This window comes from Cajanus cajan, chromosome 1 (genome assembly GCF_000230855.2).
Source record: "Cajanus cajan strain Asha chromosome 1, NIPB_CcT2T_4, whole genome shotgun sequence".
Taxonomy (NCBI): Eukaryota; Viridiplantae; Streptophyta; class Magnoliopsida; order Fabales; family Fabaceae; genus Cajanus; species Cajanus cajan.
In genome coordinates, this window is record NC_138517.1 from 89,926,685 (window position 1) to 89,954,151 (window position 27,467).

Here is a 27,467-nt window from a genome sequence, read left to right on the forward strand (position 1 = left end):
CTTTAATTTAGGCATGATTGATGATTTGATGGCATTGCTCGAGCCAAGAACATTGTTTCATTATTAGAATATTCAACTCTAATGATCAAAACCTTGGCCTTATAAGAGCCTTCGAATCGACAAATGAAAATCTCAAGCAACTTGAAATTTGGATTGTACCGAAACAGAATGGCTTCTTGTTTAAACAGAAATCGCATAAATTGTTATATTCTTCTGATATTCGAATTCAATTTTCATGAATATAAAAGAAGCATGTCAAATTAAAATGATAAATGCCTTGGTATTTTCATTTGCCTCTTTTTTTAAAAAAATATATATATATGATGGTTATGTGCATAAATAAGTGGCACACAGAATAGTCCTACATATAATGGATTGAATGAGTTTTGAGTTATTAGTTATACCCCAGGTTTCACAAATTTTCAACCATTGTCTTGGTTTTTTGAGGAAAAACTGGTTTAGATTCATTAACCCATCCTTTGCCACACAAAGTCCTTGTCTTGTTATTAGCTAGCAAAACATGCAATCATGAAGAATTTGACACTGAGATTGGCTATAATGCGTTGCAATGACATCTTCTGGAATCTGACGACTAATATCTAAAAATCATGTAGCAGAAATGGTTGAGCCTTGAGGGCACCGACTGTTTAAACTGGAGGCTACAATTATGACTTGGTTGGAAAATCAGTGATTACATATTAGTCTTGTCTTTCTCATGCCAAATAGGTTAAACAAGAAGACTAGCACTGAAATATAATAATTAACAATCAATAATCATGATAGTCCTTTGTGTTGTGATGGGTGGTAAACTGTAGCAGATGATGAAATTGAAAGCATCAAATAAATCCATCACTGTAATCTAATCTCATTGAAAGATTTACTTGTTGCCGAATTGGACTCGTGGAAGCCTTTTTGTCTTGTCACATGACAACTATAGTCACTGTTTTGATGCAGGGTGACATGATTTATGTTGGAATATCTAATCATGTTTCTTATTTCGTTGTAGTTCACCGCTTCTGGACAATTTTTATTTTTTAAAAAATGGGTTTGGTGTGCCTTTTTGTCTAAATTATTTAATTTGGTCCTAATGGTTGTAGGATAATCCTATACTGTACATGTCCATTTTCACATGTTACCGTCCGTCATCTTGCTTAACATCATTGGTGTCGATTTATATTGAAAAATAATATTAGGTATTTTTAAAATAAAAGATGAAATTGAATAATTTAAATAAAAAAAAGCAAGTTGAGAGACTTACTTATCTAAACTTAGATAGATTAATCATGTGTGATATCATATTTTATTAAGAAATTAACATATTAATTAACTTTTCAGAAGATATGTTTAATGCTAATAACTTAGTTTAAAGAAAGAAAGTGTTAAATACTCTTTATTAGTATTATGGATAAAAAAATGTTGTCATTTTCTCATTGAAAGTCATAAGAAAATTTGATTCAAAAATAAGGTTACTATCATACCAAATTTTTTGAAATTCATAAAAATGTCTTTTAAACATTTTGATATTATTCTTTCTTTTAACTAGTTGAATTTGTTTATTAAAATTTGGTTAAATTATTAAGTAGGTCAATAAACTATTTTAAAATTTTTAAATAGATTTCCAAACACTTTTTTTAATTAGGTTGTTAATCATGTAATTTTAATTAAATCCCTAAGATTTTTAAAATTGCCACCATAGTCATTTTCTAGTAGTTTTAAATCGCTAAAAACTAATACCAGGACCTGTCAAATTAGTTTAGGCTTTTTTTTTTTAAGTTTAAGAATTTATTTGAAAATTCACATATAGTTCAAGAAATTAGATAGTAATTTATCCTTAAAATTTAGAAAAATAAAATAAAGTAGAGATAATAAAAATAAAATAATCTTCTTTCTGTTAGTCTTCGCTCTGTATAATAATTTAGTGCAGCAGAAACAAAAGGAAACATTGTGAAGCAAGTGTCTGTTTTATCCGAAGTAATTTAACTATAGATTTTTAAATATGCACACAATGCATTTCTAGTCTTGATTGAAGCAGTGCCAGTAGAATTCACACTTGAAAAATATGATTAGCTTTGGTGACAAATTATGACAAATTACAATTTAGCCAGAATCATGTAGAAATTGCTATAAGATATCAAGAGGGAAATAGAATCACTTCCAAAGAAATTAAGAATTCTCATCTTTCAAGGAATCAGGATATTGAGTTTCTCCACCTTCTAGTAGTCTTTTTGTTCAGTTCTGATGAATCTGGAATCTTAGGCGAATTATCTTGATTTTCTACAACATTTGTGGTTCTTCCAAGTTTGCTGAGTTTTTTCCACCCAGTGCTCCATGCAGAAGCGTGCTTCTGTTTCAGCATCTTATCAAATTGTTTCTGCAAACTAGCCATATCATTTTGAAGCTCCATGTACTTGGCTTTCACACTCTGAAGCTCAAACTTGAGTGTGTTGATGTCTTTTTTAGCAGTTGTCCATCCTTCTTGGAATGATAGTGGTGTCCCTTCAAGAAGTGTTTTCCGGTTAGGAACCGTTGCATGGCTCTCAGGCTCAACATCTTTCACAGAACTGCTGGCTAGTGCATTGCTTATCTTAACTTGTTCAGCGAATAGAACTTGCACAACAACCCTTAATGGAAGCCTTTCATTTTGAGCAGCATGAAGGCAGGCATCAATCGAGAGTTTCTGACAATCCATTACACGGCAGAGTCGCTTCCTTTCATGCTCAGAAAGTGTTGGGTGTGCCTGTTTATTTGTTACACGTATAAGGAATTCAGAAGTGGAAATCCATTGGAAAAGTGAATCTCAGCTACTACACATTCCTACTCATCCTTCTACAATGAGTGATTAGTGAAACACAATCAATATAGTTTCTCAGTTCTTTTGTTTTGTTACCCTCCTTGTCAAACCAATGGAAATAAAAATAAAAATATTATCAATCAATGTCTACATCACATGTACAAGTTTTCCAATTTACCAGAGTTAATATCACTTAACTGTATGCTATAGTAGGGGCAATAATCATCTCGGATTACCTAATAATTTCTAATAAGCTCATCTATGTGTGAGCTTACAAAAAATAAAGAACCATTTTCCATGAAATTGATTGATTTTATATTTAGTGGTACTTTCAAAATCTTGTTTAAGGGAAAATCAGAAATAATAATCTTTTTAATGCAATGAAAACAAGAGGCATGCTAAGGTAGCATGAAATCCAATTTTTTTATTTCAAATTTCACCATGCACCTTTTACCAAAATTCCATGTAAATTCAGGTGTAACTTTAGGTAAATTGAAGATCATTAAAAAAAGTATAACATTCAAAACATGACACTAACCTTCTGTATATAAATAACAAAAGTACGTTTCTAGGGGCATTGGTTGTTTTATGTTTAGTGGTCTTATATCTGTGATACAGGCACCACATGACCTAACTCTAGTTTATGGGAGAATCAGGAAACATTATTCTTTAAATCAAACGTGCTGCCACTGAAAGACAAAACCACCAATTTACTTTTCCCTTTATCGTGATGAGAACAACAAGCCTATCTCAGGGTAGCATAAAATCCAATTTTTCATTTCAAATTTGACCACAACGTTTTACCAAAATTTCAAGTATAATAAGGTGCAAGTGTAAAAGTAGGAAATTAAGAGTTTAAATAACATTTTTTTTTTTCATTTTCCCTATGAAATCAATTACCTTGAGATAGGAATCAATTGCTCTGTAAAGTCCATCATCGCAGGTCCTAGCTGCCTCAGGCAAAGCTTCTGCAAGTACCTGAAACTTGGTGAGGGAAAGGTTCCTATCTCTGGACACCTCTGTAAGATAACTGTCAACAAGCCTTGCCACTCTTGCCTTGGCATTAAGGATGCAACCCATATCAGAAAAGGACTTTCTGCTTGGACTTGAACTTTCAGTCTGTTCCTGAACAAGGAAATGCTCTAACAGCCTCTGAACAAGATCCACATCATACATAGCCTCTCCTTTGTTATAAGAAGGAATCAGAAGATCAGCCAATGTAGCCTGCTCAAACTGCATTCCCACCCTTTTCTCTAACTCAGTGACCAGTGCAGGTGCAACCTTCAACATGATTGCCATTCTCAGAAGCCTAAGAAGGAAACTGCATGAGACACTGTCCTTTTGAGGTGGAATAATGCTCACAAGGCTCTCAATAATCATCCTTTGCTCCTTAGCTTGAATACTTGAAGTGTCATCTCTAGTTCCTGTCACAATCATATGAAGTCCACTTTTCCAGCTACCGCCACCGCTACTACTACTATTACTAATACTGCAATTGCTTGCTTCATCACCAGGGATTGCAGTGTCACTAATCAAACCAGGTAGCCACTTAGTTGCATAATGCATTATTGCCGCACCAATCAATTCAAATCTCATGCCCTTTACCTTAATGGCAGTGATGACTCTCACAAAGTGATCAATCCTAAGGATTGAGGCATCCTCAAACCACCAATCAGGAGGAACTTGCTGGTTCCTACTTGGGCTTGAGTCCTTCATATCATTCCATTTTGGGCTAGAAATTTTTGCTGTTCTCCCAGTGTAGGACCACCTTATCCCTTTGGGATTGGCACAAGCTTTCCAAGCTATAGACTCGCTGCATCTGCGAACAATTTGAAGGTTTTCTGCCCATGGTGAGAGCTTCTCACAGCTTTTCAACACTACTATGGAGTCTCTCCATGAAGACAAAACAACATAGCTGAGAAATGCTTCTGCCTTGAATATAAGATTCCCTTCCTCTAGGTCTTCTGTCATTTCAAGATACTCAGCAGCGCATCTTAGTCCTGAGATGTTGCCTGCTGTTAAATCAACAGCAATTCCATAGCAGAACTTGGCTGCAAGCTCAAAAGCCTCTGCCCCACCAGGGATATCATCCATAACTATCTTATTCAAATCTAGGTGGTGTGATTCATATATGATTCTACTCAGCTTTCCACTTCGAGATACCAAAGGATACTTTCACAGCAAAAGGGGAGAAAAAGACACAAAATTCAACAGCACAAATGAATATTTTGTGATCTCTTGATATAAAACAAAGGAAATCATGAAATTCTAACTTTGGGAGAGAAAAACAAGATAGCAGCTACCTTGTGCAAGTGGAAGCTAGCTTCTCCAATTTGAACTAGAAAGTCACTTGGAATATCAGTAGCAACATACCTGCATGGAGAGAGACAAGATTTTAAAGCAGTTTACATGCTCTACAACTCAAGCTTGTTCAACTCAAAAGTGGGTAAATTAATAGTACAAAATTTTGGGTGTCCTAAAATTTTTCTTCTCACTAGAATTAGCAAAGTAAATTGGTGGTTGTGACATCTTGAAAGGGTACGAATTATGCTTTAGCATACCAAGAGCGGCCTCTTTGCACAAATCCTTCTGTCTTGACTCCATGGCTACTTGAAGTGATAAGTCCACCCCCATATGTGTGTCCTGCCGCTGACTCGCTCTCAGATTCCCACATGCTTGAAAACCAGATTCACAGAACACAGTGGTCTAGATTTTTCTTAGGACAGTGCCTCTAACTGAGAGTCACAAAGAGAAAAAGAGCAGAGTGAAAGGGGGAGGGAGCCACATGGGATGGTTGGAAACTTGGAATTATTAGTTATGTTAAAATTGTCGGTTTCTTCACATAAAATCTGAAGGACCTCTTACAGGCTGTGCTGAAATGGGCATAATCAGTTTTATTGTGAAAGTTTCTGTTCATCAAAGTTTCTGTTTCTTCCAGCTTTTGGATTTTTGGGTACTCTCTGAGTCAATGTTTAAAGACAGCCAGTTTGAGTTTCTTTATGCCTCACCAGTGTGACCACTGACCATACATGTCTCTTCCTTTTCAGATCAGATTCTTATTATTTTGGGCTACTGAATTTGATACATCCTAACATCATTCCTTTGACGATGAAAAATGCTCTTCAGTAACAGGATTTGGGCTTTACGATATAGCCAATTGATTACTAATGATCCCACCATTTGGCTTTTCTATGTTTAATCAGAGCCAAGGTAAAAAGAGAAACCACTAAGTTTGCTTAAACAAATAAATATTCTTTTCCCCTATTAAACGAGAATAAATTTTAAAAAGTAAAAGTGAAAGAAAAACATGTGGCGGTGAACATGGAAGCCAAATAACTATGATTTGTGGCTATATGTTTTGTCTTAGTGATACCAACATGGACACTTGGCGTTTTCACAAAGCTTGAGCTATGTAATAGCTGTTTGGTATAGTTTCGAACTGAAAATGAATGATTGGGGTAATATAAGTGCACTGTAGGATGTAGATGATCTTGTGTGAAAAAAATGTAGTTGATGTGTAACTCAATCTGTATATTTGGAACATGAAGTGAAACTAAATATTTGTAAGTGATTTAATAATATACATTTTGTGTTTGATTTAATTTATAAAATTGATTTTTAAGATGAAAATTAATTTATCTCTTTGATCATACAATTAGTTAAAGAGATAATAAGATGCATAATGCAAGAAAATGAGCATACATGTGGATTTTAAGAAATGTGTGAGGATACTGTCAAAAAAAAAATATGAACCGAAGAAGTTACAGCTTTTAATTAACTTTTTATGTTACGTACTCTTGTACGTGTATGAGAGAAAAAGCAAAAGTTGCGGTTACTGAACGAAACTTTAGAAGACCTACATATTGCGGTTAACTTGTTTCATCTCTCTACTTTATTACACTCTTTTAATAAATTAAATTAACATTTAATTTTATTTAAATTTGAAGATAATAATATAACATTAATATTTTAAAGATAGTAGGATTTGTTATGATTTGAAACAAGTTATGACTTAATTTAAATTTAAACATAAATAACATACTTATAACATCAATAATTTAAATTTGAAAAAAATAAAATATTAAAAATCAATCACACTCTCATACATTATATATTGGTATGACTACGTAAAGACAAAAGAGAATGTATAAAAATGAATTAATTGAAAAGTGAAACTCAAATTTATAATATAGGCTATATATTTTCCCTCTTTTTTTTGTTTTTTTTCTTAATTTTATTTTTAAAAAATATATTATATTATGGGACTAGATTTTTTCGTTGCTGAACATAACAAACGGTTGAGATTCATCCCAAGTCCCACATCTGTAAAATGAAGGAACATTGACTAGTTTATAAGGGTGTCCACCATTTCATATAGTATGAGGCCTTTTGGGAAGGAACCCAAAAATAAAACCGTGCGGGCCTAGCCCAAAGCGGACAATATCATACTATGGTGGAACAACAGGTGGACTATCGGGCCTAACAAGTGGTATCAAAGCTCTAGGTTACGTAATTTGTGTGTCGTATTCGTACAAATTTGATTCTCTTGAGTTTGACTGATGAGGTTCTGCGAGAGGTAGGTGAAGATGATTTCACTTTGTGGAAATTGCCTAACAAGTGGTATCAAAGCTCTAGGTTACGTAATTTGTGTGTCGTATTCGTACAAATTTGATTCTCTTGAGTTTGACTGATGAGGTTCTGCGAGAGGTAGGTGAAGATGATTTCACTTTGTGGAAATTGAAGATGAAGGCTGATTCTCTTGAGTTTGACTGATACACACAGTAATTCACTTTCAAAGTCAAAGAAAGTGAGATGTTACACCTGCAAAGAGGTGGGGCACATAAGGAAGAATTGTCCACAACTGAAGAAAGATAGAAATACTACTGGTTTTGCTGATACATGGGTCATGGATACCGGAGCTTCTTATCACATGACTTTTAACAAGAAGTTGTTCAATTCATTTAAAGAATGGAATGGTAGTGTAAAGTTAGGTGATGATGAAGAGCTTGGAGTAAAAGGTAGTGGCGCTGTACAGATAAAAATGTATGATGGCATGGTCAGAACGTTTGATGCTTGGTATGTTCCTGGCTTACGGAAGAACCTGATTTCTATTGGTACCTTAGATAAACAAGGGTACAATTTTTCAGGAAATGATGGACAGATTACAGTTTCTAAAGGTGCTCTGGTTGTTATGAAAGGAAAGTTACAACATGGAATTTATGTTATGCTTGGCAATTCCTTTCGGGGAATGGTGCCTTGTGTCGAAAGTCTTCCTGATATTGTGGTGTTCAGGCGGCGTGTCCCGTAGAGTTAAGGTGGTACAAGATGGTGGCGGATTATCGCTTGAGGGGAGGAGGTCACGAGACATGTGGTCCTTGGTCTGAGGGGAGGTTTGTTGGGATTCATCCCAAGTCCCACATCTGTAAAATGAAGGAACATTGGCTAGTTTATAAGGGTGTCCACCATTCCATATAGTATGAGGCCTTTTGGGAAGGAGCCCAAAAACAAAACCGTGCGGGCCTAGCCCAAAGCGGACAATATCATATTATGGTAGAGTAACAGGTGGACTATCGGGCCTAACACAAACCTTAAATTTGTGAAGTCAAAAAAGGATAATCAAAAATGGGTTTTCGTTGTTATATCAATAGATTCGAATATTGTCTTTCCGGAAAAGAAGCATATGAAATCATTAGGCAGTGCATTGTTTATGGTGTTTGTTGTATGAAAGTAAAATTTTGTGTGTATCGTACTAAATTTTTGGAGTTTCAGCATGAGCAGAGTAGTGTCAGTTTGTCTCTTTAGGGTGTACTTTACCTGTTTGTCACCACGAAATAGATTCCCCAAAATGCATGGTTTCATGTTTTGGATAATATTAATCATGCAATAAACTTTTATAATATACTTGATAATAAAATAAAGAAATAGAGAAACAGAGTTAAAAGTGTATTAAAATGAATGATATGATAAAAATAAATAGAGAAAATTGAATAATGAAAATGCGAAAATTTGAATAAAAATAGCATCACTCCTTTTTTTCCCCATGCAGAAATTAGATCCACTGTGATTAATAATTATCAGAAGGTACTTGTATGCTAGCAAAGTTTTATTACAAGTTTACTAGAAGGTACTTGTATGTTAGCTTAGTTACTAATTAAAAAATACAAGTATTGAACCATTTAAGTTAAAGAATGAATTATCAACCTATAAATTAATTAGCTGATGATTTAACTAATTATGATGTACGTAGTGGTTTGTTTTATATTTGGGTCAGATTTTGAAATAAATGAGGGAAAAAAAACAAAAGCGACCAATTGAGATATGGATGTCATTGTTGAAGTCACATCTGATTTTGTTGGGCCAAGGCATAGTGAAAACTTGCCCACATAATTAGATATGCATTGGTTGAATGATGATGCTGTAGATTGGTGATAATTTATTTATGGTTGGTGTGGTGTGGGTGAAAAATGAAAATCAAAATAGTTGAAAGAGAAAGCGTTTTTGGATTGCATGGTGTGACTTGTGCCGCGTAGCCGCCGTAGCCGTGACTCCAATTAATTCTTATAAAATTATTTTGGTTTTTAAAACATATGTTTATTTGGATTAAAATAACTGAAATAATTTTATGAAAATTAAAAAATAAGAAACCTAAATTATAGAGATTAAAAAGATATTCAAGACTAATAATAAAATAGCTAGTGAAAATATAATGAGAGTTGATATAACTACCTTAATGACCTCACATTAGCACGAATAGTGAAGGCAAAAATCTTCACTTTTAACAACGTAAGAAAAATCCTACGGTACCTATGATGTCCATGCAAGGTTAATAGGTAATAGTAGTCATACCAGGAAAAAATCTTTCCTCTCGGGTTGTAAAGGAAGGAAAGGCATGTTATCTTCATAATTATAGGATCGAATTCTACATTTGAAGTAACTTTAGATTGATATTCCTGTTTGGTGAATCATCATTCCTGTACTTTGCATAATGACTGAATAGAAGTAACTTAGGATTAATATTTTATTTTTTAACACTGAAAGTTCAGTTTGGTGCTTCATCATTCCTGTATGGTGTATAATGACTGAATGGGAGTAACTTATGATTAATATTTTGTTTTTTAATGCTGAAAGTTTACTTTGATTCTTTTGTTATTATACCATCCTAAAGTTTTTTATTTTTTTTTTTACAAAAAGTTTAGATAAAAGTAAAACAATATTTCATGCAAGGCCATAATCAACTGGTTAGTGAAATTACAAATTGTCTACCTTATCTTCAATGCAAGTCTACTTGGAATGATATAAAACACACAAAAAAATTGTATTCCATCTGAAAACTTAACTAATAGAAATAAAAAAAAAGACTTAACCAGTTATGTCAAAGACTATTATACCATCCTAAGTAAAACACTCAAAGCATGTTTCTTTAAAATAAAAATAAAAAAGTTCAGGCGATAAGATGACAGGAAAAGTTGGAAAGGGTTAAATTTAACTACGACTACAATATCCGGGGGGAAAAGGGGGAATAATTGAAGGTTCTACAACATCAACGATGGTGCTAGCCAAGAGCAAGGTAAAAATGAAAAATTAGAAGGAATTTGCAAATCAACAAAGTAGTGGAAAACTTCCATTGTCACAACAGATTTATTATTTCGGGAAGAATTAGCAAATTGCAAATGAAATATATATAATTCCCTTCTGAAGGTTGCAAAATTGATATCAATTCTACATACTCTACATTGGATTCATACTCAGAGAACGACTAGTTAATCATCTCCCGGACTCAGGTTCTTCTCGATGAGAATCATATTCAAGTTGTTGGCTATTTCCACTAAACCAATGTCCCTAAAAGCAACCATAATCTTCTCACATGCAAGCATATCAAAATCTGTGGTAGTTGATTGCTTCCATTGATCAATAACTTCACTCGCTTCTTTCGTATGACCATGCATCAGATAGGAAGAAATGATGCAGATGTAATTCCTACTAATCATTTTCTGTTTGGTCATTCTCAAGGAATTCCATATCTGATCAAGTTTATCCTTACTTCCCAGCCCACCATAAAGAATGATTAAGAAGTCATAAGTTATCCATTGCCTTTGGGTGATCCTTTTCTCAGTCTCAACAAGTGTGTTGGAACTTGCATTATCAAGATGACCTACACTAATATATATATTGGCCAGGTTCAAATATCTTATCCAACTTTCATTAGAACCAGCACCATGACTCATTTCATCAAGAATCCTCCTAACATCATCAATATTAAGAATAGCAGCACAGGAACTTATCCATAGATTGTAAGTAAAGATATCAGGGGAAACCTTTTGTTGTTTCAATTCTTCAACAACTGATGGGACCTTTTCAAACTGCCCCACTGACATGTAAAGAGTCATCATTTCATTGTAAGTAAGGGCATCAAAGGAGAGGTTTGAATCTTTTATCCTTTGATAAAGTTCCTCAGCCTTTTCAGTCAATTTCGCTCCTGCATAAGAATGGAGAAGGGCTGTGTAAGTTTCAATAGTCTTTGTAGCAAGAGGTAGACCTTCAAAGTAGCGCTCTGCGGCATCAATGCCAAAAACTTTGGTCATCAAATCTATGCGGACTGCATAATCAGAGTCTGACAACTCGTATTCCTCATGGCTAACCATCCATTCTGATATCTACAATCACCAATAATCACAAATTGCAAAGCCATAGATCCATCAGAAAAAGAGTTGTATTTGTAATAAAGTATTCCAAGTTGGATACAATCTTGTCACTAAAAGAAAAAATAAATAAAACTGTGATATGACTCTGGAGCCATTGGAAGTGTTTGAAATTGATTGAGACTTGTAGTTTGTTGGAGCAAACACTAATATATGAAACTACACAGACTCAGAAAAAGCAGTCAGAACAAGTAATACCCAAATAATTTTAATTCAAATATATTCACTTCAGAAAACTTCTGTTGTGTTGTTATTGCCTCATTTACCAAAGGCCATAGTACTGAACAACATCAAAGGACCCTCGTTCTAGCAATTATAGGCACCATAGAAATAAGTAAACTCAACTACCTTGAGATGTTTCTTTCTTCTACTGAACCTTGCAAAAACTAATATTAATAGTGCAAAGTTAAAAGGGTGTCAATGTAATGTATTTCCAACAATATAAAAGACACGGATATCGGGTGAATTTCTAAGAAATCACATGGGGTGTCAAATAATTTGTGCTTAATAATAGTTAATAACCACCAGAAGTGGAAATTCAGTAACATGCTCTGATTTGTTAAAACAGAAAAAGATCCAAAAGCTTGCATGATCTGCTAGGTGGCCTTCTACAGATTTTTTCTTCTACTTAATCTTAACCATTTGTGAAATTACCCCAAATTCATCATCACATAACTATAATAATTTTAATGGAAATATAGTATGAGAAAGAAAAAGGTGAAACCTCCAAAGCGTGTTTATAACGCTGAGATCTTCGAAGCTCTTTGGATATATCCCGAAGCTGAGAGAGCGTAATAGGATTCCCTTCGATGACCCATTTGTGAAGAACGTTGGTGGCGCTTCGCTTTGGGAGCCTTAGCCTCAAGATTCTGCTCCTTAGGTCATCACCTTCCGCACTCTCTTCCACAAATTCACTACTCACAGCACCCGAAGACCCAAATCTCGTTCTGTTGAGGAGACAGGGTAAAGCTCTATTTCTGCATGATGACGTTTTGCGAGATCAACTATGGCTACCCAAAAATTCAAATTTGATTGGTAGCAGAGAAAGCATGGAACTTGATTGTGTTGGGGATTAGAAAGGAGAATCATCAAAATTGAAATTTTGCGTTGTATTTTTGTCGGCAATCAAAGGGAGAATATGAATTGAAGAGTGTGCTTACCGTCTGAGAGAGAGGAAGAGTGAGCGATGCGCCATTGGGCATTGGCGGCGTTTCTCACTTGCAGTTGCTCCCTTCACCTTCTCAGTACTGACTCTGTCATTTCATACAGCTTCAACCGTAACAATTGACAAATAACAAGTTAACAATAACTAGTTCTGTATCAGAAATAATATCTTCAATTTGCAGGAATTTATTTATTTATTTATTATTATTATTATTACCATTATTATTATTTTAAAATACTAGAAATTCATATTTGTTTCGTAAAATATACACTGTACTCTTTTTTAATCATGTGACTGTACAAGAATATCCACATGTATTTTGAGTTTTTATTTATAAATGCAAATTAGGAATATGATTTTGATGTAAGTATTCAATCATTAAGTAAGTATTTAGCTAAATATTAATTATGAAAAGAATTGTATTTGTGAAAATTTCAAAAAAAAAATTATTAAAGTTTATTTCTTTAATATAAACTAACCCATATATTAATTTATTATATCTTGAACCCTAATTTTATCTTAACCCAATGCTTAATATAATAGTAAAACATATTATCTATTCATTTGTTTGATTTTTTTTGTTTTAAATATCCCCTTAGCTTAGGTGTCATTTATTTTAAGGTATGTTATTACATTTTTATACACCGAAATATATATATATATATATATATATATATATATATATATATATACTTATATATATACACACATTATATTTTCAAAAATTACATTCCTAAGAATAGCGTAACTATGAATATTCTTCGTGCATAATTTTAAAAATAAAGTTTGTTAGATTTTTAATATTTTTCAAAATTCAAATAGCACAAGCAAAGTTAGAGTGAAATGAAAAGTATAGTTAGATTTGAAAATAACTACTAGAATATTTTTATCGGAATACAACCCTCATCATGGGAGGATTTTTAGGGAAGAAAAATTGGAGAGAAAAAAATACTTGTTCATAAATTAAAATTATTTTATACATAAATTAAAAATAAATAAATAAATAATATAAAAATATAAATTAATTTATGTATAAATTGGTTTTAAATTTGAAAATTTTATTTTATTTTACTTTTTATTTTTTTCTCCTAAAAATACTTCTTATAAAGTTTAATCGGACAGGAGGATGAGAGCATCCAATAATTGTGTAATTTCCCACATATAACGGATATTTTAGTCTTTAATATAAAACAGCAGGTAATTGATAGTCTCAACTCTCAACGGTCGCATAGAAAATGTCCCAAACCTCTGTATTGCTTAACCTAAAACCACCAATAAAACTTAATAATAAATCGAAAATTGCTCAACATTTTTAATCTTTGATGATAATTTGAGCTTATCAGAAACAAAAATATCCATAAGTCGTTAATTTATATCGTAAAATTCTCTGTTTTGAAGGCAAGCGTGAAAAAAGAAATTGGTTAATAACAGTAAGACATTGCATGGAAGCTGAAGCCGCTAAAGCGCAGTAAGAGGAACAGATGACGGAAAGAGAGGAAGAGCAATACCTTTCAATCAATCTGCCCTTTTCTCTTTTCTCGTTTACAGGGCAAGGATATAGAATTCTAGTTTCTAGACTCCAAGCTAATCAAGTATAAAGCCTTACCGATAAGGACACAAGCTTTTTGTCATAATTATTCAACAATTTTTTTTTTGTAAAAAATAAATAAATTAAGAACAGCGTGTATCTTCCATTTACTCAATGGCAAATTTAGAAACCATCACTTTATCATTGAGGCCCCTTTCCGCTTCTGTTCTCATGTTTCATAGGGGTGAACATGAAATTCCCTGAAAATAGTGCTTCTTTATCTGCCAATTCAATAAAACAAGAAATTAAAAAATGAAAACAATATTTCCATTAGATCTGCTAGAACTCAGTCATTAACATATCTTCCAAAGTCATGTATTCTACTTGTAAAACAACTAACATGCATGGAGTATCTGAGTTCAAAATAACTTTTCGTGTTTCTTTGGGAAGTCAGAACATAATGCAAATATTTAATGCTTGGTGGAAATTCTACATGATTTTAAACTAGATAATCAGAGACCCCAGCGAAATAACGGTGCATGTTAAAATGATCCAGTTTTCCAGTTAAAAGAGGGATTCCAGTCCGAAAGATCGTAGTATAGAAGAAAGTTCAGAAACAAACAGATAAGAAGCATATGGCTATCAATTACAGTAAAACTCAAAATATTCAAATGAGACCCTTGCGGTTTGATCGGGTGCTCTTCAGCTCACTTTACCACAAAGTATGAAGCAGCACGCATTGGCTCATCATTTTTCATCCAGTTCATGATCAATGATATAATACATATACAAACAGTTCTTACAGACAAGAATAAAACAAACTGTATTTACCTGTTAAAGTCATGCAACTTACTTCCCGGCGAGCATACCTGGCCATTGCCTATACAAAAATTTAGTTCAGTATGAATGTGCGTGTACTTGATATAAATGAGGAAAATAAAGAAGCATTGTGAAAACAACAGAAAGCATCGAGCATTTAGGTAAGATACGAAAAGCAAAGGAAACAAAGAGAAAAAATAAATAAATAAAAGATGATGACCTGGAGTTCAAAATGCTTAAAAAGTTACTTTCAAAACAATTATAGACAAAGTTGTAAATTGGCAATCAATAAATTCAGGAAAGAAAGCCCCTAACTCAGTCTATCTACTTCATGAAAATTGATCATTACCCTCCCCTGGTTTGGCAAAGAGACTCCAATATAACTGTAATATGTCAAAATATTGATCAATCACAAAAGGGTGAATTCTTGAAAAGTCAAGTCATGCCAAAATATTAAGTTATTAACCCAGAGTGGTGGCAACTGGTGTCTGGTAATGACAGCAGGTTAAGAAGTAACTTCACTGGTGAAGGGTAAATGGTTAGAATTAATAAGTTGTATGACTTAATTTACTAGTTGCCCCTGGGTCCAACATCTTGGCTCAGTTTGAATTATCAGGGAATACCATGCCCAAAAGCCTAAATTAGAGAGGTCAAACAAAATATTTTCCACAGATAATAATAAAAATCTTACATCATATAAACATACCTGCGCTGATTGAAATGCAGCAGCATCTGGTGCTGAAGAACCATCTTCAGAGAATATATTCCTGAAATCCCAAAAAAAGAAAAGAAAAACAGATGAGAAAAAGATAAACTACAAATATAAGGAAGTAGGTGGTAGGACTGAGTCTTCACTGATTAAATATCCAAACTGAGAAAAGCAGAGAAGGAAATGATCTAATGTTTCCTACTTTCAGCAGGAGCTGGATTCAGATTAGTACGTACCTCCATATAACATTAGAGAAATCACCCGGTTTAGCTTCAGGAAGTATAGCAGTATCATAAGCAACAACGTTCCCATAAAAAATTTTCTCAAGCTCTTTCATCCACTTAGTCAGTAGAAGGTTAACCTGCCATTTCAAATTGAATGATCACAATTCACCAATATAGAGGCTAGTCCTGAAACTGCTTTGCAAAATTTGCAAAAATGGAATTTATGGCAAAATATTTTTAAAACTATTAATAGATAGCAATGCCAAAGTATAGATAATCACTTAATTGTTTCAACAAGGAAAGATAATGGAAAATTTTCATGATTTACATTGTTGGTGAAAATATATCTACTAAGAAATGACTACTTACTCCAGCTTTAGACACTCTTAGCTCCACATCATGATTGTAAATCTCATAAAGGTACTGCCCAAATTCAACACCTTCTTTTCCCTCTTGCTTCAAGCGACGCAAACATAACCACATATGAAGTACAAGTAAAGAGAATGTTGTTTTGAATGTTTTCTCCAAGTTAAACACTGCAAGCGGAAAGAAGAAATTTAGAATGTTACAACATCTAACACTAGTTTGACTTGACAAGTACTAACATAAATCAAACTCCTTCCATGCCATGATTACTTTATTCTAAGTGCAAACAGTTAATTTGTGGAAACGTATATCTAATCACTAAGTACACACTGGCATGGACAAAGTGAAACTTTTCCAATCAAGCAAAAAACAGATGCCTTTCCTTAAATGGTAAGAACTTTAAAAGCATAAAAATAAAAATAAAAAATAAAAAAATAAAAAGTGTCAACAGGAGAAAATATCATCTTTATAAATCAATCAAAAAATGGTCACAAAAATATAGTTTTTAGCTCAATTAAATTTTCTTCCATCAGAAAATATACTCTCTAAAGAAAATATAGAACAAAAAGAAAGAAACATTACCGACCAAAGTGCTACAAACATAGACACTCAGACAACATAGCTTTTAAATCTCTATATTTTCCGCAGGGAAACTAAAATAAACATGAGATAAAGAAAGAACATAAGGAAGTGAAGTAAAGAGTTTCATCCCATAAAACACATGGAGGATGAATTTATTTATCTCTAAAATTCCATGCACAAATGACAAATCCACAAAAACCTTGTATTCGTCTTCTACCAAGTACAAGCCAGCAAGAATTTAAAACAGTTGGTGGCGGTGGAACCTAGAGCTTCCAACAAATGGCAAACAAGAACAATATCAGAGAAAATGGCTAGGAGTTTCCAAACGACCAGGGAAGCATAACAAACATATGTCTAATTTTTACATTGTGAGAAAATCATTGGTTGTGTAAATTATACAACCCGAAACCAGTCTAGCAGACTGAATTGGTTGGACATAGGGACATAGGCACGCGTGTAATCCTTTATGTGTGCGCATAGATGCACGAGTCACAATACAACCATAGTTTATAATTTTATATTTGCTATAAGTAGAACGAACCTTCATAAATAGGAGGTTTATCGACTTGTGAAATGATTCTTCGGTAGACAACATTAGCCCCTCGAATTGACTTGCTCTGCTTGCTATAAAACATCATGAGTTTGAGCATGAAACGCTTGATGCCCTGATAATCAGGTTCTTCAACTCTGAGGGGCGAGTCACGGGGCAGGGCAAGCGAACAGGGCTTAGACCAAAACATTTTGTCTAGGTTAACCTACCAAGTAGAGATTTTCAGTTAGCAACACCGAATCAAGACTATTTCCTTTCCATTCTACTTTCGCGTAGTTCAAGCAACGGTTGAAGAGCGTAAATAAAAGGGTGAAGTTTACGTACCACTGGGGGTTGAGGCTTGTCCTCTATCGTTGGCGCGGGTGCAACACCGGCGTAGGTTTGGCGCGTGCCGTTCTTCGCGAAATTCAAATGGCTCTGCGATCCGAATTTGGAGATTGGAGTAATTGCTCTGCTCCATCTTCGCAACATTCTGATTCCGAATCACAATCACTGGTTAATTGATTGTGTTGTGCACAACCTAGAGAACAGCACAGAGTGAAGAAGAACTGAGGAACTGTTAAAAATATATATATACAAATTGGGAAAAGAGCTTTCAAACTCAACACGGACCAACGGCAGCGGCGAAGGAAAACCAAAGTTTGATGGACTTGGTGTTAACCGGATCCCGGACTATGATGGAACATGTGTACTTGACCCACTGGCCTGTTATGAATTATGACATGTAAGGTTAGTTTTTTTAACTATAATTTAGGGAAAATTCTAACATTAAATAGTAAAAAATGTGGTACATGTATGAAACACTAGTTTTTATCATTGAATTTAATAATATAATAATAAATGATTTGGATTTATTATCGACAACTTGGAAGAAATTATTTTTGTATTTTGCATATTAGTCTCAAGTGAAGGCGGGGAAAATGGCGTTCTTAGCGCCGAAAACATGATACCAGGGACTCAACCTAGATTGGGCCTCCATGTCCTTAGCTCTTGATGTTGGAAATATGATAACAAGGACTAAAACCCATATTGACACTAGAATCTTAAAAGACTTGGATCCGATGACGACCTTGCGGAGGGAAATGTAGTAGTACTCTTTATAAGCAGAGTTGTTGGAGGAGGAGTTGTGGTGAAAAGACGTGTAGGTGAGGTTTTCTCTTTTGGTGTCGCCAGTGGAGGTGGTTTATAGAAGGATTTTGGTGCTTTTGCGTTGAGTCGTTGAAGTTGTGGGAGATTAAGCAGTAGGAGAATCTCCTGAGGGTCATTTACAAGGGGAGGGACTAGTTGTCGCAGTCGAAGCCAACGATGTGAGAGGGGTAGCAAACAGAGAAGATGGAACAACCGACGAGGAAATTGGGGCAGGGCTGGTTATCGCGGCCAAAGCTAGCGATATCGAAGGATTGACAAACAAAGAGGGTGGAGCCTGAACCCTATTTAATATAGGGACCATTTTGCAATTACAAACAAGTCACAAAACTCACTATTACCAATTAAAAATCACCCTCACCCATACACCATCAACCTAACTTCTTCACCTTAGAAGCGTTCATAATTTTGTCCCTTAATTTCTTATATTTGTAGTTCTCAATATCACGAAAAATTGTTATGTGCTCCTTAAAAAGCATTTATCTTGTCCAACATTACTCCCAATGTGATATCTAACTAACTATTTTTATATCGATAAAATTTTATGAAAAATTATAAAAGATTCAATAACTAGTAAAAATCACATAATTTTGATAATTTTAACAAATTTTATGTTGATAATAAATAATATATTAAAAAGGGTGTGTTAACATTTATCTTATTAAAAATGTTATGTATCTTTAATTAATTCTTCAATTTTATCTTAGTTTGACTATTCATTACTAAGCTTATGAAAACTTAGATGGATGAAGGATTTTTTAAGATGTCATAGACATGAATGGACAAGGTTTTTTTTTTTATCGTGACATCACTACTATTATTTATTTGAGGACGCACCTGTACAAGTTGCTAGCCCCATAGGAGACCACATGCACAACAATGTAATGGAGGTCATAGATAACGTTGAAAGGGATGGGATGAACCTAGTGGATGTTACTAGTAGAGTGGTAACTAATGACAATGTTTGAGGCGGTGTCGTCATTGTCAAAGTTGAGGAGTAAAGATTTTTTTTTTTATTGTTATCAATGGTGGTTTTTTTGTCACAGAGGACATGAGCCGTTGGATTTAGTTCATCGCTTTGATGTAATAATTCACCTTTTCGCGATAGTCGAAGAATCAAAGATTATCCTTAACTATTGCTCGTAGTCTCACCATGGTGGAGGCACCAATGTAAACTCTATCTAAGAGGTTGAATGTGAAGACAGAGATAGAAAGGATAGATGGGAAGCAGAAGAGTTTATAGTAGAAAATAGAAAGATCATGGTGACAAATTGAGTGACAGATATAATATAGAGAATGTACCATAAGGATGTGAATTTTATATTAATCTAAAGATTAAAATTGACGGACCACGGTAAACTATATGAAAGGGTTGATCACCCTATCCTTGGTCATAAAGTTATATAATTAACCTATTAATTGAATGTCATCGAATTTTGTAAATGAGTTAGCATATTTTTTTAACATTCATGTCTAAAGTCATGATTTTTCTTAATATTTACATAACTACTTATTATAATTCCTAATACTTTATATTTAGTCATTTTTTTTAAACTAAAAAAATAATCATTTCTAAACAAGTACTATTAAAAAAAGTAATTATGCTTCTTAAAAAAAAAATTATTTAAAAAAATAAATTTGGACAAATACATCAAAAAGTTAAAAGAAAAAAAAATATTTTATTTAAAAAAACGCATATTTTTCTTGTATATTTTCTTACTTTAAAGACTAACAAGAGAAAGAGTAATAGTTTCTTTTATTAATTTTGGTCAAAGGCTTGGTCTTTGGGTGGCATAGACACTTGAATTAACGAGGTTCAACCAGAGATAGGTTTTGGGTTGGGCTTATGCGTTTTTTTGTTGTTGGAAGTAATTGGTTAGGGCCATGAGTGGGCAAGGCAGCCCATATTTGGTAATTAAAACCCTGATTCACTTGCATCGCCTCCATTTCAATTCTAAAACCCTACCTCACTGAGTCACTCAGGCAGAGGCAGAGGCAGAGGCATGTCTCACTCAGAAACGAAGAAGAAGAAGCGCGGCGCCAATCCCGACGGCGAGGAGGCAAAGGAGGATGGCCTCATGATAAAGCCGCAGAGCTTCACTCCGCCGATCGACACCTCACAATGGCCGATCCTACTCAAAAACTACGACCGCCTCAACGTCCGCACCGGCCACTACACCCCCATCCCCTCCGGCTTCTCCCCCCTGAAGCGCCCCCTCCCGGAGTATCTCAAATACGGCGTCCTCAACCTCGACAAGCCCGCCAACCCCTCCTCCCACGAGGTCGTCGCCTGGATCAAGCGCCTCCTCCGCGTCGACAAGACCGGCCACAGCGGCACCCTCGACCCCAAAGTCACCGGAAACCTAATCGTCTGCATCGACCGCGCCACCCGCCTCGTCAAGTCCCAGCAAGGCGCCGGCAAAGAATACGTCTGCGTCGCCCGCCTCCACTCCGCCGTCCCCGACGTCTCCAAGGTCGCCCGCGCCCTCGAGACCCTCACCGGCGCCGTCTTCCAGCGCCCCCCCTTGATCTCCGCCGTTAAACGCCAGCTCCGCATTCGCACCATCTACGAGAGTAAGCTCCTTGAGTATGACCCTGATAGACACCTTGTTGTTTTCTGGATTTCGTGTGAGGCTGGTACCTATGTTAGAACCATGTGCGTCCACCTAGGGTTGCTCCTCGGTGTGGGGGGCCACATGCAGGAGCTTAGGAGGGTTCGCTCTGGGATCATGGGTGAGAAGGATAACATGGTGTCCATGCATGATGTCATGGATGCTCAGTGGGTTTATGATAATTATAGAGATGAGACTTATTTGAGGAGGGTTGTTATGCCTCTAGAGGTTCTCTTGACTAGCTACAAGAGGCTTGTTGTTAAGGATTCTGCTGTCAATGCTATTTGTTATGGTGCCAAGTTGATGATTCCTGGCTTGCTTAGGTTTGAGAATGATATTGATGTTGGGGAGGAGGTTGTGTTGATGACTACCAAGGGTGAGGCTATTGCTCTTGGCATTGCTGAGATGACTACTGCTGTTATGGCCACTTGTGATCATGGTGTTGTGGCTAAGATCAAGAGGGTGGTCATGGATAGGGATACTTATCCCAAGAAGTGGGGGTTGGGCCCCCGGGCTTCCATGAAGAAAAAGCTCATTAGTGAGGGGAAGCTTGATAAGCATGGGAAGCCAAACGAGAACACTCCCCAGGAGTGGGTTAGGAATTTGGTTTTGCCGGCTGGTACAGATAGTGTGTTTGCTGGCATGGCTGCTGCTCCTGAACCAGTGGGTGAGAATGTTAAGGAGGGAGATGGGGAGGGGAAGAAGAGAAAGAAGCATGAGAGTGAGGATAGCCCGGTTGTGGTTGCTGCTAAGAAGGTGAAAGTGGCGGAAGTGGAAGAGGTTGAGAAGCAGGAAACTGTGAAGGTGAAGAAGGTGGTGGGTGAAGAGGATGTGGAGGTTGAAGTTGAGAAGAAAGAGAAGAAGAAAAAGAAGAAGGATAAAGAGAACAAGGAAGTGGTGTCTTCGGATGAGGAGAAATCTGAGAAGAAGAAGAAGAAGCACAAGGATAAGACAGAAGATGGTTCACCCAATTTAGATAAGTCTGAGAAGAAAAAGAAGAAGAAGAAAGACAAGGAGGCTGCGGCTGCTGCTGAAATTTCCAACGGAAAGGAGGATGATAGCAATGCTGACAAGAGTGAAAAGAAGAAGCATAAGAAAAAGAAAAACAAAGATGCTGAGGAAGAATAAATGAAGGCATATTTTTGTGTTTTGGTTAAATAGACTCATTATGTAATGCCTATTTCTTGATCATTCAAAATTTATCGCTTTGTTTAGTGTGTTGTTGTCTTTTTAGAATTTTGGTAGTTTTTTCTCTTAATTTTCCCCCCAGCAAGTATGCTCTTCGGAAAACCTGTAGTATGCATAATCTTTTTGGCGTTTAATAGGTCTCTTACAATTGTTCCATTCATGTCTCTGGCCTATGTTATATCATTGCTTCATTGACATGTATCCGGCCTTTGTATTTGCATTGCTTCATTGTTCATCTGCTCAGATGCTTAGCTTTTCCATATACATATCTGGTATTTCAGAATAATCTTGCGGTATCTATTTCTGTTCCCATCTGGAACAGGGAAGTGCGGATGAACAATTTCCGGTTATTTGATAAAAATCGACTGTTCTTTGTGTTTACTTAAAGAGCCTTCAGGAATTGGCTGGTTGCAATTTGTCTACAAATCACTCTGCCCAGATCTGAAGCTCCAAGAGAACGCATCGAGTTGGATTTATCCAAAATAAATTCAGTTGGTTCACTTTTGGCTTTGATCTTGTCAAATTCGTGTGCTATATCTTAAACAATTTACTGATGGAAGGATTAGAATCAGAAGTTACTAGTGTTCGTATGGGTAGAAATGACTTGAATCATTAAATGTAGTTAGAATGTGAGACCATAAATTTGCTTTAGAACGAATGTCATGCGGTATGAAATTAATTTTGGTAGTTTTTCAAACGGACCCTTAATTGTGAGATGTGAAATTCCTATTCAGCACCGTTATTGTAATGAATTGCTTCTGGAACTATGCTTCTAAAATCCTGTAGTATGCATAATCTTTTTGGCGTTTAAATAGATCTCTTGCAATTGCTCCATTCATGTCTCCGGCCGGTGTTATAGTATTGATTCATTAACATGTCTAATAGATCTCATACAGTTGCTCCATTCAAGTTTCCGGCCCCTGTTAGAGCATTGCTTCATTGACAAGTCTCGGGCCCTTCTCTTTTGCATTGTTCACTTGTGTTTGTCTGCTCAGATGCGTAGCTTTTCGGCATACATTCTGAGACGAACGTGTTTAGAATAATTTTGCGGTATCTTTGCCCTGTTTCCAGCTGGAACTTGGCAGTGTGGATGGGCATTTTTGATCATCTATTAAAATCTCCGCTGTTATGTTGTTACTCAAAGCACCTTTAGGAATTGGTTGATTGTAATTTGTCTACAAATCACTCTGCCCAGATCTGATGCAGCAAGTGAATGAATCGAGTTGGATTTATCGCAAAATAAATTCAGTTAGTTCACTTTTGTCCATGTTCTAGTCAATTTCGTTTGCCGAATCAAACAATTTTCTGATGGAAGGATTAGAATCAGAATTCAGAAGTTACTTAATGTCCATATTGGAAACGATTTGAATCATTACATGTATTTAGAATGTGAAACCATAAATTTTGCACTATAACGAATGTCATGCGGTATGAAATTAATTTTGGTAGTTTTTCAAACAGACTCTTAATTGTGAGAAGTGAAGTTCCTATTCAGCACCATTATTGTAATGAACTGGCTGTAATATTCAACCTCCTGCGGATTAGAGGTGTTACGTGTTTTTTGGGTAGACAATTATTGCGCTGATTTCTTGGCTAAAATGCGAGAAAGATTAGAGGATTCTTTGGTCGTTCTTCACCATCCTCCTGCGGATTTGTGCTCGTTATTAGAGGATGCTTTAAGTGTCTCCTTTTTGCGGTTGCACTAGTTTTTCATTGCTGTCTTTTCCCTTTCTTTTCTCTTGTAGAAAAAAGGGCCGAATCTTTTCGTAATGTATTTCCTTATTCCGTAAAACTGTTATCATGTGCAAAACCACTTCACCTATAATTCTATGAATCGTGGTGTATCATTCCCAAACTTTTCATCCTTTTATAACAAATTTGGGGTTGGGTTCCATTGTTTTGCTATATTTTTTTTCCCTATTTATCTGCATACACTGCAATAATCACTTCTAAACAAGGAAAAGACATACTTTATTGGCTCTAGGAAATCACAATTTCATGTGAAGACATCGTATATGGAAATATCTGAGCAAAACTCAACAATATTTATTTGCAACTTATTGTTTTGCTATTATATACTTGAGCATCACATAAGCTGCTTATGCAGAAATTAAATTTTGAAGCTCTCACCTTGTAGAGAGCTACATATACATCTTAGTTGGCAAGTTAGCATAAGGTAGAAGAACAACATTACTAAAAGCTTGACAGAGAAGCGTTTGGCTTCTTCTGACTGCGGCCGTACCAGGACAAAAGGTTTTTCCCGTTGTAGGACTGTGACCTTTTCATTGAACTAGGAACACCCTGCAGATATCTTGTTAACCTAAAAGAAGCGTTACCTTTGGAAGTAGTCGCCAAATCATTTCCAGTAACCCCCTTTGAAGCACTGGGATCATCCATGGCCCTCGGCACTCTATTTGAGTTGCCATTAGATTCTTCTGATAGAACCTTTGCAAGAGCAAAATTGATATTTGCAACAGAATAAGAATCCAGAGAAACAGATCTTCTAGGACGAATGCTTGCCACCCCTTCAACTTGGCTCTCAGTTTCACACACCCTCACTCCATCTTCATCTTCATCTCCTAATTGGCCTTCTTCCTCTGCCCTATTATTCAATAAATCAGAATCCGGAGCACTATTTTCCAAAACTTGGGCATGGGAATTTCCCAAGGAACTTGACTCAACAAAACTAGACTCCATCCTAGCAGCTGCAAGGTCATTAACAATGGGAGCCCGGCACATGGGACAATTGGTATGAGACCTAAGCCAGGTATCAATACAAGGCAAATGAAAAGCATGATGACATTTTGGCAAAAGTCTGAGGTTTTCATCCTCTTGAAACTCACTCAAGCAAACAACACACTCCGTTCCCTCAATCAAGCCCTCGCCTTTCTTATACTTACAAACTGTGATGGCATTGATAATTGATTGCTGAAGGCCAAGGGTGCGAATATACCAGATGGGGTGGTCCACCATAGGACCACCATGCTCTTGATCAACAAAATCATCATCAGGGGTGTCCTGATTTTGGTGCCTTAATGATATCCTCCTCCTTGAGGTAAACCTGGTATAGATGGCACGGCAACAAACAACAAAGAAAGCAGCAGTCAGAAGAGCGAGGGCGAGGAACAAATAGGTGGAGACTCTGTGGTAGGTTCCTTGATCTGAGACATCAACATCTGAGTTGAAAGAAGGAAGTGGTGGTGGTTGCAGCGGAGGGAAATAATTAAAAGGGTATTGGGGCGGTTTGGTTAGGCAGATCTTGAGGCAAAGTGTGCAATCTGGTGAACAAGGCTCAGAAGCCTTCACATGGCAAATTGACGCACAGATTTCGGGAATCAACCTTCTGTGATGCAGCCCCATTTCAGAGAAGCGACCTCAAATCAACGTCGCAATTCAGAGTGTGTAATTGTTGAAGGTAGATGATCATGACGTGAGGTCTCAAACTTTGACTTCAAAGGATACATCAAAATTTTGTTTTTAAAGATGTTCACGTCCTACTGGTAGTGGTTGGATGTATTAAATAATCAATTTTTTTTTTAAAGCTATTATGACTCCATATATAAGTAATTCATTAAAGGGGCAGGCATGATCATATAGCTTAAAAATATAACTATTATAAAAGGAAATATATTTAGTGGATTTTTAGATACTACATTTTAGAAAATAAAGTATAATTAAATTAAATTTATGTATAATATTTTAAATTAATTATAATATTTATCGTTAATTTTTAATCAATAAATATTATTATATTTTATTCAATGAATTTTAAAAAGTCAAATCCATATTCTGTATAAAATTTTATCTTCATAACTATTTTTTCGTAATTTTTCTTTAAAATTTTATACCATAAAATATCTACACTTTCAATTAATTACACTCTAACGTTTTTCATTTTCCTTATTTTCATAAATAAGAGTAGGGGATTCAAACATATTTATTATATATAATTAAAATTTATGATAAATTATATGTATGCATATATAAATAAATGTATATATAAATTATATTTAAAATTTATATAAATAAATATTTTTAAAATATATAAATTATTTTTTAAATTTATAATAAAATAATATTTTAACAGGTACACAAACATGCTTATCATATATAATTAAAATTTATAATAAATTAAATATAAATAAGTATTATATTTGAATATATAAATTATATGTAAAATTTGTATAAACATTAAATAGATACTTTTAAATATATAAATAATATTTTAAATTTATGATAAATAATTTATATTATAATATAAAATTATTTTATTTATTGATAATTTATTTAAAATAATAATATTTTATTAAAAATAATTATAATAAATAATAATCAAATTATATAAGAAATTAAAAAAAATTCTTACAAATCTCCTGATTGGAAAACAAAAATATACTTAAAAACACTCTTATGTATGATAAATATTCATGTTTAATATATAAGAGTTGATAATTTATATTATATTTTATTTATATGTAATTTATTTTAAAATATTAATATTTAATTTAAAATAATTCTGACAAATTAAAGTTAAATTAGATAATAAAAAAAGTTGAAAAAATTATAAATTTTTTATAAAAAAACTTAAAATAACAATTCATATCTAATATATAACAATCATATTTGTAGATTTTTTTCGCTCATTTAATTTTGTGATAGTAATTTATTTAATAAAATTGATTACATTAAATATTAGGGTGACGCGTGGCATATCGTGTTTGAAGGCGCACCACTCGTGGATTGGAAAAATTTAACTTTCAAAAAAATCGATTGCCTTTTTTTTAATCTAAAAAAATCAATTGCTTTATAAATACAACTTATATAGAAACTAAGCCTATATGTGATGGAAATTATTAATAGGAATAAGGGTGAATTAGAGTGAATATCTTTTATAAAAAAAAATATCAATGTTTAGCGGAAGATTTTTAACAAAAATTGTGTAAAATTATAAGTAAGTCTCACATTATTTTTTATACTCTCTTTATTAAGGAAATTCTTGTGAAATTTTAAAACTGTGAAAAATTGCAACATGAAAAAATATAATAATTTAAATTATAATACAAAGCGAAGGTAAAATAATAATTATAA

The 27,467-nt window shown here is 34.5% G+C and overlaps 5 protein-coding genes across 6 annotated transcripts; 1 reads left to right on the forward strand and 4 right to left on the reverse strand.

The window, feature by feature from the left end:
* Positions 1-2,038: 2,038 nt before the first annotated feature.
* LOC109804414 (root phototropism protein 3) lies at positions 2,039-5,987 on the reverse strand. Its single transcript, XM_020366236.3, has 4 exons — positions 5,353-5,987; positions 5,095-5,164; positions 3,692-4,963; positions 2,039-2,737 (listed from the first exon to the last, which is right to left on the reverse strand). The coding sequence occupies exons 1-4, from the start codon at positions 5,463-5,465 to the stop codon at positions 2,189-2,191; spliced, it is 2,004 nt and encodes a 667-aa protein (XP_020221825.1). The 5' UTR covers positions 5,466-5,987; the 3' UTR covers positions 2,039-2,188.
* A 4,412-nt stretch (positions 5,988-10,399) lies between these two features.
* Positions 10,400-12,805, reverse strand: LOC109803120 (Tetratricopeptide repeat (TPR)-like superfamily protein). The gene is made up of 3 exons (XM_020364570.3): positions 12,651-12,805; positions 12,215-12,467; positions 10,400-11,445 (listed from the first exon to the last, which is right to left on the reverse strand). Exons 1-3 carry the CDS (start codon positions 12,683-12,685, stop codon positions 10,552-10,554), a joined length of 1,182 nt encoding a protein of 393 aa, XP_020220159.1. The 5' UTR covers positions 12,686-12,805; the 3' UTR covers positions 10,400-10,551.
* A 1,204-nt stretch (positions 12,806-14,009) lies between these two features.
* On the reverse strand, positions 14,010-18,823 carry LOC109803291 (ubiquinol-cytochrome C chaperone family protein). Of its 2 annotated transcripts, none has more exons than XM_020364800.3 (9): positions 18,503-18,823; positions 18,046-18,138; positions 17,758-17,953; positions 17,425-17,638; positions 16,305-16,471; positions 15,948-16,072; positions 15,709-15,769; positions 15,015-15,063; positions 14,010-14,464 (listed from the first exon to the last, which is right to left on the reverse strand). In XM_020364800.3, the coding sequence occupies exons 3-9, from the start codon at positions 17,902-17,904 to the stop codon at positions 14,385-14,387; spliced, it is 843 nt and encodes a 280-aa protein (XP_020220389.1). In that variant the 5' UTR covers positions 17,905-17,953; positions 18,046-18,138; positions 18,503-18,823; the 3' UTR covers positions 14,010-14,384. The 2 variants fall into 2 exon arrangements, with proteins under 2 accessions (XP_020220389.1, XP_020220390.1); XM_020364801.3 differs by having other exon boundaries at positions 18,396-18,823.
* A 1,700-nt stretch (positions 18,824-20,523) lies between these two features.
* NAP57 (NAP57 homolog) lies at positions 20,524-22,539 on the forward strand. The gene has a single exon (XM_020364799.3). The coding sequence runs from the start codon at positions 20,583-20,585 to the stop codon at positions 22,317-22,319; it is 1,737 nt and encodes a 578-aa protein (XP_020220388.1). The 5' UTR covers positions 20,524-20,582; the 3' UTR covers positions 22,320-22,539.
* Positions 22,540-24,204: 1,665 nt separating this feature from the next.
* LOC109803907 (RING-H2 finger protein ATL52) lies at positions 24,205-25,866 on the reverse strand. Its single transcript, XM_020365583.3, has one exon. It carries the CDS (start codon positions 25,737-25,739, stop codon positions 24,573-24,575), a length of 1,167 nt encoding a protein of 388 aa, XP_020221172.1. The 5' UTR covers positions 25,740-25,866; the 3' UTR covers positions 24,205-24,572.
* Between the last annotated feature and the right edge of the window lie 1,601 nt (positions 25,867-27,467).